The sequence below is a fragment of the Embiotoca jacksoni genome, unplaced genomic scaffold (genome assembly GCF_022577435.1).
Source record: "Embiotoca jacksoni isolate LCO1_2020_lvr unplaced genomic scaffold, fEmbJac1.0.p SCAF_21, whole genome shotgun sequence".
Taxonomy (NCBI): domain Eukaryota; kingdom Metazoa; phylum Chordata; class Actinopteri; family Embiotocidae; genus Embiotoca; species Embiotoca jacksoni.
The window spans coordinates 5,076,402-5,091,282 of record NW_027185352.1 but is presented as its reverse complement, the minus strand read 5'-3'; the positions used below and the strand labels follow the sequence as shown (position 1 = coordinate 5,091,282).

The 14,881-nt window shown below is 40.7% G+C and overlaps 1 protein-coding gene across 1 annotated transcript in view; it reads right to left on the bottom strand.

The window, feature by feature from the left end:
* LOC138202490 (anoctamin-4-like) overlaps nucleotides 1-13,679 on the bottom strand; it is a 45,647-nt gene extending 31,968 nt beyond the window's left edge. Inside the window, exons 1-3 of the mRNA XM_069156516.1 lie at nucleotides 13,364-13,679; nucleotides 10,945-11,019; nucleotides 1,183-1,407 (exon numbers count right to left, since the gene is read on the bottom strand). Coding sequence (XP_069012617.1) covers nucleotides 1,183-1,407; nucleotides 10,945-11,019; nucleotides 13,364-13,586 — 523 coding nt within the window. The 5' untranslated portion in view covers nucleotides 13,587-13,679. The remainder of the gene's footprint in view (nucleotides 1-1,182; nucleotides 1,408-10,944; nucleotides 11,020-13,363) is intronic.
* Nucleotides 13,680-14,881: the final 1,202 nt, after the last annotated feature.

Below are 14,881 nucleotides of genomic sequence, written 5' to 3'. Positions count from 1 at the left end.
TGTGGCAGTGTTGCTGCAGCCCAAAACAATGACAGTTGGCACTTATGTCAGTGTGTACCTCTGATGGAGACTCAAGGGCACGCATGCACACACACACACACACACACACACACACACACACACACACACACACACACACACACACACACACACACACTCTAACAAGTCGATATTAAAGGACAGGTTCACATTTTGTACTTGTCTATCCTGACACAATAAAAACATGCCCATCTCTAAGGCGTATTATTATTCTATAATGCTAGAAAGCAAGTAAATAAAGTAACAGACGATTGATTAAACGCTTTGACCAAACATGTGCAAATCATTCAGCAAAATTATTAAGTGAAACAGAAACTGCGGTGCAGGTAGGGATGAAATTGGGTGAGAAACAATCATATTAAAAAGGTGACGTAGTTGAAAACATGGCAGATTCATCTGAAGATCTTACACTACAGCACACAGGTGTTTTCAGATGTGCTCTCCTCTGCAGAAGCACAGAGAAAATAAAAAAGAAGGATTTGAATCGCAGCAGCCGTTCAAGGAAAGCAGACAAAAGGCACGTCAAGCTGACTTCCATTTGAAATCGCAATTAGCTCCGAACTGTCAGAAACCAGTGGGACCCTGGTCAGAAGCCAAGCGACTCACTTATGCACAACAAACTGGGGGTGCAGAAAAATGTTTTCTGGTGCTCTGGACGGATTTGTCATAATAACAGAAGGCGGTTTGTTCACTAAAGGGCGGGTGAGCACTGCAGGGATGAATGTCTGCAACAATGAAGCGTGGTGGTGGGTGCTTACAAATTCAGTATTACATGCAAATAGAGCTGAGTACTTGATCAGATTCTCTTCAGTACTGAGAAGCGCAGGCAGATTCTTCATCAGGCCGTCCCATCAGAAAGATGCGTGACTGATCCTAAATTCCTTTTGAAACATGACAATAACCCCAAACATACATCCAGAGTCATAAGGAACTGTCTGAGTGCTGGTATGGCCCCCACAGAGCCCTGATCACAACATCATACAGTCAGTTTGGAATTACATGAAAAGGTTAAGAGACATTATTGACAGCTGCTGATGACAACTTTGCCACATGACGACACATTCTGAACGTTTCACTTTTCAAAACTTTAACCTCAGGGTTAAGACGAGTGTAGCATGTGTACTGTGATGGCACTCTACATACTTGTGCTGCTGTCACACAGCGTCTCCTGACTGGCACTGCAGGTGGGCAGCGGGGTGATGGACAGCGATGCCGGGCAGGACACCGGCTCGAGGTGCTCGCTGACGGGCGGGACGGCGGAGGCCTCGGAGTGAACGCAGTCCGGACTGGGGAGACTCCCGCCGCTCGGTGGGAAAGGACTCTTCCAGTGGGAGAACCCAATGGCCACTTGACCCCCGAGGTCAAACCCTGCCAAAGGACCACAATCAGAACAAAGAAAGAATCTGATATCAAAGATGACACTGAAGAAATCCACTTCTTATTATATTGTTGCATTTCCTATCTGGATCTCTGGCCTCTGTGCAGCCTCTTTGTAATGCCGATCGATAAATGACTACAACAGCAGAAAGCAACACAGTCATCTCCTCAGCTATGTTGCCCTCTACTGGTGGAAACTGTCAACATCAAACGTCAGCAGACATTTCTACAGTTATTACTGGGTCCTGCTGTCACAAAAAAGGTGATTATGAAGAGCAGTAGATCTTTATGTTACTGCTTCAGCAAACTAAATAGTGATATCTTGCATGACAACATATACAGCCTGGCAGGCAACAAAGCATATTCTTAAAATCAGAAATACAAAAGCAGACGGCAGAAGCTGAAATGACACGAAAATGATTATTTCTATTGAAATGATTCATCAATAATTGCATATTTCCAGATGGATGTCTGGTGATGAGAAAGACGATGAAGCTCCTCAGCTTCCGCCTGTGAGCCTCAGTTTCTGCTGCTCTCTCTGCATCAAGAGGACCAGCAGACTGCTGAAACAGCTCGGCTTGCCTCTGGCCTTCGATTTCTCTTCATCAGGCTTCCCTCTCTGTTTCACGAGACCTCGGAGACTGGTGAAGCAGCCCAGTTCGGCTCCGGGCTGGCAGGTGTCTGAGGCCAGTGTCTTAAGAGGTGGACGAGCCAAACATGGCTGCCAATTTTTTTCATCTTCTTCTTTAAAAAATCAACACTGACAAGTGCTTTTCTCCTCTTCCTCAAAGTGGTATTTGCTTTTATTGAAGCCACTGATGACTTTCACAATACCATTGTGAAAGGGTTTGTTCACTTTGCAGTTATCACTACAGCCTTATCCATGTATCTCAGTTAGTTTATCCATGTTTGCTTATAAATTAAGCTCATTAACCTTGGAAATGGTGTCTTGACCAAATAGAATCACAGCACAAGACCCAATCACTGTTTATCTGCTAATGAAGGCTTCAGTATGTGTCTGTAAACTCAGGAAAATGTCCAGTGGGTGGAGCTTGTGCTCAGAATGGCTACTGCATACATTGCTGGGTAAATGTTAAATGATTAAACATTTTCAAATATCCTCAAGGCTGCATTAATCAACATGCACAAAGTGTGAAATGTGGTAGGTGTCGCTTATAGTCACAAATTCGTAGACAATTCCCACCAACCTCTGTTGCCCTCCAACCTCTGGAGCACTTTAGAATTGCTCAGGTAATTGTTGTGGTTTTATGGACTATAACTTTACAGTTTTGGTTCCGTTTCATATTTATCAGCACCATTTCCAGATTTCAGAAAATAAAGAAAAGAAAAGAAACCTCTATTGAATGCTTCCTGCCCAACAGTAAATTACAGACAAAGAAATGTTAGCAGGTAGCAAGTGAACATACAGTAGTGGAGCATTTATCTTGTCATTTAATTCTTGGCAAGAAAACAGAGGAGGTGTATTACCTAAACTGTTAAATTATTTATTTAAGCAAATTAAAAATGTTTACATCTATGCAGGCTTTTGTTATAGTTGCACCATTGCAGCATAAATCTTGTGGATAATTTTAGATTTCTTTTACTGTAATTCAGCCTGATATACATTTTTCAGTGTTTCTGGCAACTTTAAGATCTCAATATGTAAGTTGATTAAAACTGATCCAGTTGTATTTTGCTTACAAGATTCCAGGTAAGACACCCATTACTCAAACATACAGGACGATTCCTTTGATTTATCTATTTCTGCTAACTTCCCGTACACTGATGTTATGTAACACACCGGGGGGCAGGTGGGACCAGGGAACACTTCCCCCTCCCAGTCCTGCTGTCCTGTGAAACAGAAAGCCCAGCAGATTTCAGAGGTACATAAGCAATGAACAAACACAGCCCGATCAATAACAGCGAAGAGGAACGCCTGGCAGTCTCTGAGCCTCCCAGCTCGCTGCTCGCATTCAGCTAGAAGATAAATTCTTACGAGGAGGGACGGGGGAAATCTGAGCTTTACTGTACATCTCATCTCAGCTACTTTACAGCCTAGAATAAAGGGGTTTTCACAAGATGGAGTGTGACCGCGTTGGGCCGGGTGTCCCCAAAAATATTTGTGCTAAAGTCAGCACTTGTAACAACTAGAGCAGCAACAAGTTGTTTGTTTTCCCAGGAGGAGAACTAGTCAGGTACAATATATTTTAGCAAGGAAAGTCAAATTGCTCTTCTGGAAATAATAGGAGGGAATTCTTTGGCTGGGTGAAACTTTGAAAACAAAAATAGTAAAGGAGTAGCCTCCAGTAAATAATTACAATAAGTTGCAACATTTATAACAGTCTGTGATTTACAGTCTAATTTTGTTGTATGGATTAGGTAGCAAAATACTCACTATAGTTGCTACTGGACTTCAATGAAAACAAGACTATGGGGAACAAAGAAGTGAGCCTTTTAGAGGAGAGGAGAGTATATTTGTATAGGTACCTCGTGTAGATGCAGTACAGCACTGAGAACAAAGGTTTTGGGGTTATCAAGTTAACAACCTTGTTCTCATAGTGGCATTACGGAGGATAAAAGGGAGAAGATTTAACTAATTCCACTCATGAATAACCATTATTGCAGTGCGCAGAGCTGCATCCACACTACAGGGATTTATTATTACCTCTCCTATTTCATGGTATGATTCTGGAAAAAGGATCAGTACAAAACAAAGCAATTTGTCATGGACAGCTCACATTACTGACCTCTATGATGGAAATAGCAGGAACGGTTGGATAAATCATATTGCAGTCTCATAGTCGCATCAGTTACTTTTGCAGTGTGGGGTAACGCAACTCAAAAAGATGTACATGATTTGAAGCTATGGGTTTGAAATAGGAGTGAGTGACTTGCAACAGTCCAGAAAGTAATCCAAATGTTTTAGATTACAATGTTCAATAACTACACCAACAGAGAAACCACATAAATGCCACATAAGTGACTACATTAAACATGGGAAACATGGGGTTTTGGGACATTTTCATGGTGTAATGAGCGATGCCCATTTAGATTCCCATTTGAAAAGGTTTCCACATATTTTCCTTATGTTATCATATGATGCAACATCTTAAAAAATGTGTCTTACATGTGATCACATGTGTCCCATGGAGAAAACATGGGAAATGCGTTTTTTCTGTTAGGGTACTAGCTGCCGTTTTTGACTGACTTTTTCCCTTACTATCAAACAAAGCTGCTTATTTTGCAGTACTTACCTGCAGCTTTAGTAAGGGCCTTTCTCTTATTTTTTTTTAGTCCCCCTCCCTGCTCCCTCTGCTCCACCTTCGCTTTTCTGATTTTTGTTTCACTAGGTGACTTTCCCTAAACTGTTAGCAGTAAAGAAGCAGGTAGAAAGCTGCTGCTGTGAGCTGGTCAAGCTGGTCAAGCTGATTCTTTACAGCAGGCCAAAATGACACTCAGGTGACCAAAGTCCTCATGCTCCCGATAGGCTGTCTGTGTGTGTCCATGTGGGAGTGTGTGCGTGCTATAGGTCTATTTTATAAAAAGTAGGTCTTTTTACTAGTGTTGATATTCCCATCTTTTATGTTCTAATTCTCAAACGGACATAACATTGTAAAACAAATCGTTCATTCAGTGTCCACAAGCAGAGAATATTTCAGCAGGTTGATGGACAAATGCCTAAAAAGTTTCTTGTTTGACAAAATGAGCCAGCAACCAGAGGCAGCTTCTGTGCGTTTGATTGGACAGTATCTGTATGTTGCTGCTACACTGACAGGAGTTTGTGGCTAAACAATGCTTTTTGTTTTAAGGCTGCAGCAAGTCATCGAGTCACATTAAGGTGGTTTCCTCGTTAACTTTATTAAGCCAATAAACTAGCTTAAAAAAACAGCTGGCTATGCATTTACTGGCACTTTAAAAGTAATGGCCCTGGAGTTATGAAGGCAATAGAATCACATATTCATAATATTCCAGTCGAGTTTTGACCAACTAATATACACTAGGGAGGTTGATGGACTTTCGGACTTTCAGAAATGGACATTATTTTTATTAAAACCACAAAATCAATGTGTAGTTGCAGAGCTCTGACAGGTATGGTTCAAACAGAAACGTCATCCAGTAAACAGCCGTTAACTGAAAGTAGTTTTTTGCTTTTTAATCAACAATAATGATTGCTTTGAGACGCCGATCCTCAACATCCCATAAAAGTCACCTGAAAAGGAGGGAGGCGGAGGGAGTGCTGTAATCTACACCTGGCATGTGTCCGAACGACCTCTAAAACTCACATTGCGAGGACATAGTGTGTTCTAAGCAATATGTATGTCGCAGTCATCAGAAAAAAGTGCCCCCGTGGCTCTCTGAGGAGAGCGAGGCCCAGATATGTAGCCCCTCCACATCCTGACACCCTCAGAGGTAAGGAAACAAATGCAGGTGCAGGTATCTGGGCCGCGTGCTGCACTCTGCAATAACACGTTTGAGCTGATTGTCTGCAGAAGACTACCCGAGGAAGTCCTTTCGGTGGACGGAGAGTCCGAGAGCTTCAGTACTTAATGTGACTCGGTTGGTTGATGCAGAAGTTGCAGCAACAGAGCAGTACTAGTGCTACACATACGTAGGAAAATCAGCCATATAATATTTAAGGTAAAGTACGCGTGCTGTATTAAAGGTGTTTTTGTAACATATAGGATCAAAACTAAGTCACAAAAGGGTGAATAACATTACAAACCTACATGTGTGCAGTAATCGTGTTGGATGTACCCAACTACATGACAAGCGCTGCTCTTTCCATTAGAGAGTATTTTCAATCTTTGTACGGTTTACACATTAGAAAAAATATACATTTGTTTAATGCAGTGAATTCAATAACTAGTTGGACAAGGCCCTTCACGCAAGACTCTGAATCAAGTTTTGTGATTAATCAGTCTTGCTAATTAACCTATGACATTGTGGCTTAACAGTGAAGAGGATGAAAGGTAGAAGTATTCTACAATATCTTCTTGGTAAAAATGGTCCACCAAAATCTTTGCTTTGGTTGAGCTTTGGTATGGTTGTAATGTTATTTAACCAGAGTACTGTAGTGTCAGGCAAGAGTTTGGACAGACCAGCTCATTTAAGGGTTTTTCACTATTTCTACAATTTTCTACTGTGTAGAACAACACTGGAAACAACATAACTATGGAATACTGAAATTTGTAGGGAACAAAGAAAGTGTAAACAAAGCTAAATATGTTTCATATGGAAGACTAATGGTAATGGGAAACTCCCTTCCAACGTGGTCTCGCATGGAGATAGCTGGTGTAGGATTGAAACAAGCTTGTTCTGACTGTGTCATCCAAACAATTATGAAGGCAAGAGTTTCATACTGTAGGTGTTTCAAATCACTCTTGAAGACAGGGTTAAAAGCCTCTGGTAACATGGAGGAGTGAGATGCAGGAAATTGCACAGTTGAGGATCTCTCCTCAAAGTCACTGTACTTGTTTGTCCTCAGGAAAAGTGAAAGGAGCAGCTGCTTTACCAGCAAATCACCAGTCGAAGTGATTGTCGGTCAGATTATCTGTTTTTAAAAAGGTCCCACACAAGTCTGGAAAATTTGAGCATGTATCCTTTCTCATATCAAAAAATCAAACATATCACAGACGAAAGGGTTACTTAGAGAGCGCAGACCTCCGCCGATCCTAATAGCCACGCCCTCTTCTAAGACATTTAAATCTGCAACTGCAACCATGATTAATATCAGGATTCCAAAACCAAACCAAAACTATTGGTTCTCCCCAATGAAACCACTGTGCCCATTTGCTCCATAATGACTGCTTGCTGTATGAGGTCTGAGCAAATATCCATGAATGTACATAGTTTGTAATATGGACTCATCATGTTTCTAGAATTGCCTGTGTTTTGTCGCTTTTTCTGCCATTTGCTGGATGGCATTTAAAAGGCCAAATGCCCTATCTCACGCTGTTAATGGAAGTGGATTCTTGGATCCACCCTGTCATTTGCATCAGCTCCAAAATCCAATGGGTTCTTTCTTGGCCCATACCTTCCTTCAAAGTTTAATGAAAATCCGGCATGTAGTTTTTTTCTATAATCCTGCTGACAGACAAACAAACAAACAAACCTCACCTTAGCAGAGAAAACAAAAATAAGGTTTCTATGTGTTGAGTTGTGGCCGCGGAGGCAGCGCTACAGAAATTTCAACACAATGCATTTGATTATTTTTCATGTTATCCTTCACTTCATCTCTACCTCAGGGTGAAGATTAACGCTGTCTATTAACTTCACAACTGCAGTACATTTCAACAACAGTGGAGGTGGATGGAATTAATGCAAGATTATAATCGATTAGAACTTTTAAGAAGCCACAGTGATGCTGACTTGTATTTTCCTCTCAAAGAACGGCCACGACTTTTAAATTACAGGCAGGGCACTAACTCTTTTTGATCTCAGAGTGCAGGGAAAGACAATATATCTTTCCCTTTGTAAAACCAACAGGGTGAGTCTCAATGGTCCAAAGCTGTCCCTCGCCACTTCGTTAGTTTTTTTTTTTATTTAGCACAGAGAGAAGAACACCTGCATGCAGCAGCAGCAGCAGCCTGAGCTGAACTCTGAGCTGTCACAGCCTATAGCTCCCACTAACCACACAACGCTGGAATATTCATCCAAAAAATGTCAAAAAGCAAGGCCTGGATATTGCAAATGGCAGGAGCTTGCAGTTTTGTGCGATGAGAATGATTTCAGACAGCTTCGTCAACAATGCACCATTTACTGTCAACATCCCCTGACATACAAACAAACTTTTATGTCAGGAGAAATCTTTTTATTTTCCTACTGCTTAACAAATCCTACCTTTTAGTTCCCCCTACACCTGTCCCTGCTGTCAAAATCTGAACGAACGAACTAGAGAACAATGTATTTTGGTTAATCTTGGGGTTTCTGTGGTAGAGTCCTGCTGCAGGTTTGCCCATTTCCAGGGTTTAACTGGTCAGGCTGAGTGGCCAAACGTTTAGAGAAGCATAGCTAACTTTTTCTGGTGATTATCAACTTCAACAGTAAATGGGTAAAATAGACATGTAGATTTTGATCAGTTTAATCTAGACCACAGTTCCTTTTGGCATCATAACTTATAAGGCATATATAATATTTGAGAGTCAGTCCATCAATAAGATTATTTGTTACTTATTCTACAGCCTAACCAACCAGGTGTTCATTGCTCTTAACAAAAAAAGTGAAAGTGGAAAAGCTGTGCAAGTACATTCTCACACATGTGCATCCACTCATCAAAATCTCCACAGGATACTTTAATAATTAGCCAATCATACTTGCTTCACAATTGAATGAGTTGACCTGACATAAGATATGGGATCAGTGTTCATTTAGATTAATACCACAATGGTGCGCAAAACAGAACAACAATATGAATGTATTTCATCATTGTCCCATTTAGCACTGCACCAGTCTAAAATGTCTGCTCTGAAAGTAAACATTCTTGTTTGACTGAGCTGATAGCGGCATACCTCTTTTCTCTGTGCTGACCAGCCCATGAAGTTCAATGATGTTATGTAAATCTTTTTGAAAGTGAAACGTCCTGTAGGGTGAAGCCGTGGTTACTGCTGTGTGCCTACAGTGTGTGTGTGGTTTGGACGGTTAAAAAGTGTCTCCATGGAAGGACCAACCTTTCCTTTGGTTCTGTGCAACTCGATTCACATGAGGTATTCTGATAACAAACAAATAGCTGGAACGGGGTAAATCTAACACATAAGCCATATTGAGCAACCTGGTATCACGTTAAAGGACGTAATCCACCTGCCAGGCCACTAAAAGGGAGTGTGCCAGTGTCACAGCTTGGCTTCAAAAGGGATCAGAAACCATTTGCTTTGGGAAAATAAAACCATGTGCTTATTGTTAAGTAGCAAAACTGCTTCGATAAAAAAAGATTTCTTTAAACCTATCCACACTGCTTTCTCAGGGACTATAAACAATGACCTCGAGTGAAAGTAGACTGTTTTACCCATTAAACCACACAGACCTTCTTAAGCTGTGTTCAAAATGGTGTACGTACGTGCTAGCACTCACTATTTGGAGTGCGCAAGAGCTTTCAAGCCAACGAGTATGGAAACATGCAGTACATTATAAGTACCCAGATGATGAACTCAAAAAATAAATTGAGTGTGAAACGCTGGACACTTTCCACACACAACAGTCGCCATCTTGGCTACAAAGCAGAAAGGGAGGGACCACCGCCATTAAGTATTTTCAAATTAAGGTGACTAAGAAAGCTGCAGCTGCTGCTGAACACAGCACAGAAGTATTTATTTTTCACTAACTATCACCATACTACTGTACTCTACTCTACCATCAGTGTGTTTATTGAGTGTGTTAAACAGAAGGCACTAAAACACGTACATTTCTGGGTAAAATAATTAAAGCCAGCATATAGGTGGGCAGGTGATGCATTCAAATGTTACAGCATTTTCCCATAAGTACAGTATGGCAGTGTGCAGCTTCACGAAACAACCCTGTCGAAATTCAAGTACGATACAAGTAAGAGTCCTAACATGTAAGAGCACTGTTTGTTAGGTTAGTAAGGGAAGTAGGCCATTTGTAACAAAGCTTTAGTATTTTTTTAGGACTTGAAGTTGTCAAATGACTTCTGTCATATAATGGTCATGTGACATATATCTACAGATGTGTCTTAAACCACATACTTCACTTAGTACACTTACATGTTAGTACACTTACTTGTGTACTGCATGAATTTCGACAGGGTAGTGATGTCTCAAATCGCACTGCCATTCTGTACTTGCCGGAAATGACCGTAACATGTGAATGCATCACCGGCCAAACTATCTGCCTACTTCATTTACTTATTTTGCCAAAGAATGAACATAATTGTGTGCCCTCTGTTTTACACATAATTAGCATACTGATGACTTATGTCTAACAGCAGTATAGTGGCACTTCGTGAAAAATAAACACTGGACGTGTACAATTTGTATTGGCATAGTAAAGCTTTCCCAGATTAAAAATGGGTGATCCCTCCCTTTTTGCTACGTAGCCATAATGGTGATTGTTGCAGGTGAAAAGTGTCTCATGTTCTATGCTCAATTTGTGGACTGTTTTCAGTTCACCAGCGGGGTACTCATAGTACACTGCGTGTTTCCATACTTGACTGTGTGAACACACTTATGCACTCAAAACCATGAGTGTAAGCAAACAAGTACAAAATGTGAGACACAGCTTAATGAGGCCAGGCTAATTGTCACAATACTCGCTGTGCTCTAGTGAACTGGTCAAGACACTATTACACACTTTATGTGGTACCTGGCTGTATTGCACTACAATGATAAAAAATAATAAATGAATTTCTACAATTACAATAACATTAAATATATATACTTTAAAGCAATAGCAAGCTAATAGCGTCATACAGGGTTTCCATTTTTAGGAATGTATTGGGTGCTAAATAATGTCCACGAGAGCTAAACATAGAGGATTTTCTTCTTCAACAAAAAGTCTTAAACAAATTGCACTTACCAATGGTGATCTGACTGACACAGCTGTAGAAGGTTCCTGAAGAGACATTGTAGCTGCTACTGCTGGGCTCACGGTCTACGGCAGGAGGACAGATCACACATAAGATGGAGGATTTTATCCTAAGCAACTTACATGACCATTCATGTTTTGACAAGCTGGCCACTGGTTGGTTTTACAGCCATTGCTTTTGTAATGTATGGCAAAAAAAAGTTGTTTTTGATTCCCAAAGTACCATATATCTGTCTACTAAGCCACTGCACCGTGCGGTTCTTGAGGGCTTGAGAAACTCCATGACCCTGCAGCGCTACAGGAACCACTCTGAGTTACACAAAGGAGGAAAATAAATTGACCTTGGAAGAGTTAAGTGAATAAGATCTGTGAGTTTGGCAGCTTTAGAGGCTCACTCTATCAATTGCTATATAGAAGGAATAGAATCACTGACTGTAACAGAATGCTGCAAATTAAATTCATAACACCAGCAGTGTAATGAGCCCATAACCCTGGAAGACTAACAGGAAAGAAAATCCTTCACTAACCCACATAATCTTTAAGAAATCTTGCCCCAAACCCTGAGAGAGTCTGTAGCACACACTAACTTGAGTTTCTGATAACTGCTGGATTTATGGAGTGTGATTGAACTGGCGCGTTGCACATTGCATTTTGTTTTTACAACTTTTGTGGAACTAAAAAGTGCAGTAAAATAAAACTACATGTAGTATCATAATTTACAGCATTGAAGAAAATGGTCAAATGTATTTTCTAGACCGGTAATAAGTTAGCAGCCTTAGCACAAACTATTAAAATTAAACCAGCGTGATTTTGTTGTTTAATTGCAGCCACTGCAAATTTGTGATGAACATTAGCATTATTTTGGAGTTATGTTTCTAACTAACTGGTGATGTTGTTCAATATTTACTTTCCTTTTCGCTATGTTTTGGTCTCCACCAACTCCTTAGAGGGCATATTTTGCTGCTAAATGCTCCACTTTGTCCACCAGGTAAATGCTGACTTGGCTGTTTGTTGCTGGGCAGGTAATGGAATGTAAGTTTATCAGAGCTTTTTCAAACAAAACAACAGGAAATTGAAGCAAAATCTTAAAATTTGTGAGCTGCTGAATCAAAACAAACAATTTGATTATACAAAAATGGGGGAAGCACAAATTTTAGTAAGAATTCTCTGTTGGTTCGTCATTATAAGCGACATCTTCAACATACTCATTTGATCTATTGGTAATATTAATATCATTTAGTCCCGCAGCATGTATGGTATAAAGTCAGAACTGCAGTACAATGACATAAAATTACTACAAAAATATTAAATCGCCCCCCACTGTTGTCAACAAATTAGCTGATATAGTAAGCACTGATTCAATTTCAAGCAGCAATAATTGGGGCATAACTTTTTGACTAATGCTGGAGTTCAACCAAACTGCATTAAAACATGACATGCCTGTGTACTGCTCTCTTAACACCATCATAGAAAGTTAATAACTCAATAACAATGTAGCCAGCAGTACATATACAGTATTAACAGGTTCCAAGGTCAATTAAAAAAATAACCTTAACAGTGGAAACTGAAGTCCTAATATGGAACAGCAAACTATCAGGGGAGATGGAGGTCAAATCATTAATCTGTCTCAGCAGAGGAAAAGATTTTCTCTGGCACTGCAGTCACTGCTTTGCTTTGGACTGAGAACTGAACACAAACCCTTCTTTCATTTAACAATAAGGAGAACCGTTAGAGAGAACTCGTATTTCCTCTCTCGTCTAACACCTACAGCTGCATCAAAAAAGAGCAACTGCAGCACAGTGCAGACATTTATCACTGACTGGGAGTCTTTTTTAGCTTGAGCACTCCATGTTTGGAGATAATGCTGCAGGTATCATTTATTTCCAAAGCTATGGGAAGTCAGCACGAGGACTTTGCAAACCATACCAGCCTCTGAGCAGCTTCCAGCTACATCCATAATATATCATCAGATGAATGAATAACACCACAGCAAAATGTTCATTGAAAAATAGCACCCATGCTCTGATACAGTGCCTCAGATGATCATTTCACCCATAAACATTTGAACATAAAAAGTATTAGTGTGTGGTTGGGATGGGAGTTTCTCTGGTATGAGCTACTAAATACAATTATATTTTTTTCCGAGGACCCTGCACCCCACTTTGAAAGCTACAGCAAAAAAACAACAACTCGTGGACAATTTTTTTTTTTTAATCAAATTTGTATATCTGTTGAAATTCATTATTTCTAGAGAGAAAGAGGTGTTCCACTACGTCTCTGAGTTGATTTAGCACCCTCATTTCAGCACATAAATCAGGACACAAATGATTAAACAGTATTAATCAGGGAAACAGACAGTGTGCATTTTCCTTTCTTTTCTAGCCCCACATGCTGCATATGATGCCTTTACCTGTGGACCCGGAGGAGAGGCGCGTCGCGATGGCGCGCCGCGGACTGCGCGGGCTTCCCGGACAAACCCGCACCTCTTCTTGACATTGCAAACAGAAGACCTGGTTGTCCGGATTTTCTCCCGCCTTGCTGCATCCCATGTGTTCGCCCCCGGCCTGAATTTTCATACCTGTGTTGATCTGATGGACCAGTCGCATGTCGACTCCTGCCTCATGATCCAGCATCCTCCTCACCGGCCGCGGTCGCGCTTATTACGCATGACTTCAGCGTGTGAGGGCAACAACTTCTACTGTACATACAGCATCTTTAACTCCACCCACTGTGCCCCTAATTTGAGCTCTGTTTACTCCGCACCGGCTCACCTCTACTCCATCATGTCAGCTTCTCTCGGCTCGTGCAGCGGTTGATGTTGCAGTCTTTACGCACGACTGCAGGCGTCGCTGCTTCACGTGGTTGATGAAGTCGCAGTGTCAAGTTCCAGTGGGGATATTTGTGATACCAAGATAAAGTACTCACAAAACAATGTCTTTATTAAGTACCATAGAAACTATTGAAATCCCCAAATGATTATTGCTGTAAATCCAAATGAATGAAAACACCACAAACTAATTTATATGTATTTTAGCCTATAACTTCCTGTCGGTCTATTGGACATGAGATCAAATTAGAGACCAATCACAACAATACATTTTCACAGGTTCTGGAAGGGAATTCTCTGAATCAGTCTCATTAGTAATGGGGTTTTGTTGTTTTTTGTTAAAAAATGTATTTGTATTTTTCTCTGTGCTCTTGGCTAGCTCCAGTTAGAAAAAGGGTGATGTCACACATTCACCCATGTACCAATCAGGATTTCACAATATTAGAATCACAATGTGATGGCAGTTAGTGTTTGGTCATGAAACCACAATCACACATTCATCATGAAGTAAATAGCTTATGTGTTTAAGTGTGTGTTAACTCTTATTTAATAATACAGAGGAATAAATACAGTTTAAATCACCATCAGGAAGAGCCAAACATCAGATTTTGCAGACACAGTCAAACAAACAGTCTCTGCAAACTAATTAAGTGGCTGAACCAGATGAGTTTCCTGCTGATTCCTCACTGCAATGAAGACAGGAGAAGATAGTAAAGTGCAAAATCTGAGCCAAACTAAAGCACGGCTAAATCACTCCAAAAACTATATGTATAATTCTGGCTTCCAGCCTCAGCAGAGCACTGCTGAGTAGTGCGAGAGCCTTTGAGGGAGAAAACACTTTGCTTGAGGAAGTCCCTCTGGCTCAAGGGAAATAGCCCAGATCTGTCGAATAATAAGTCAGCTACTGCAGAGATCCTTAATATTGTCCCACATTCACAAGCAGACCGTAGAGCATGCTCAGCTGAGCGAGGCCCAATCTGCTGCAGTAATAAAGCGGTGTGTCAGCTTCTGTGTGTTCAGCTTTAAATCATCTCAGGGCTTACATCTAACATTGTCATCATTGCTAACAACGATGATGTGGGTGTTTTCATACTGTGTGTG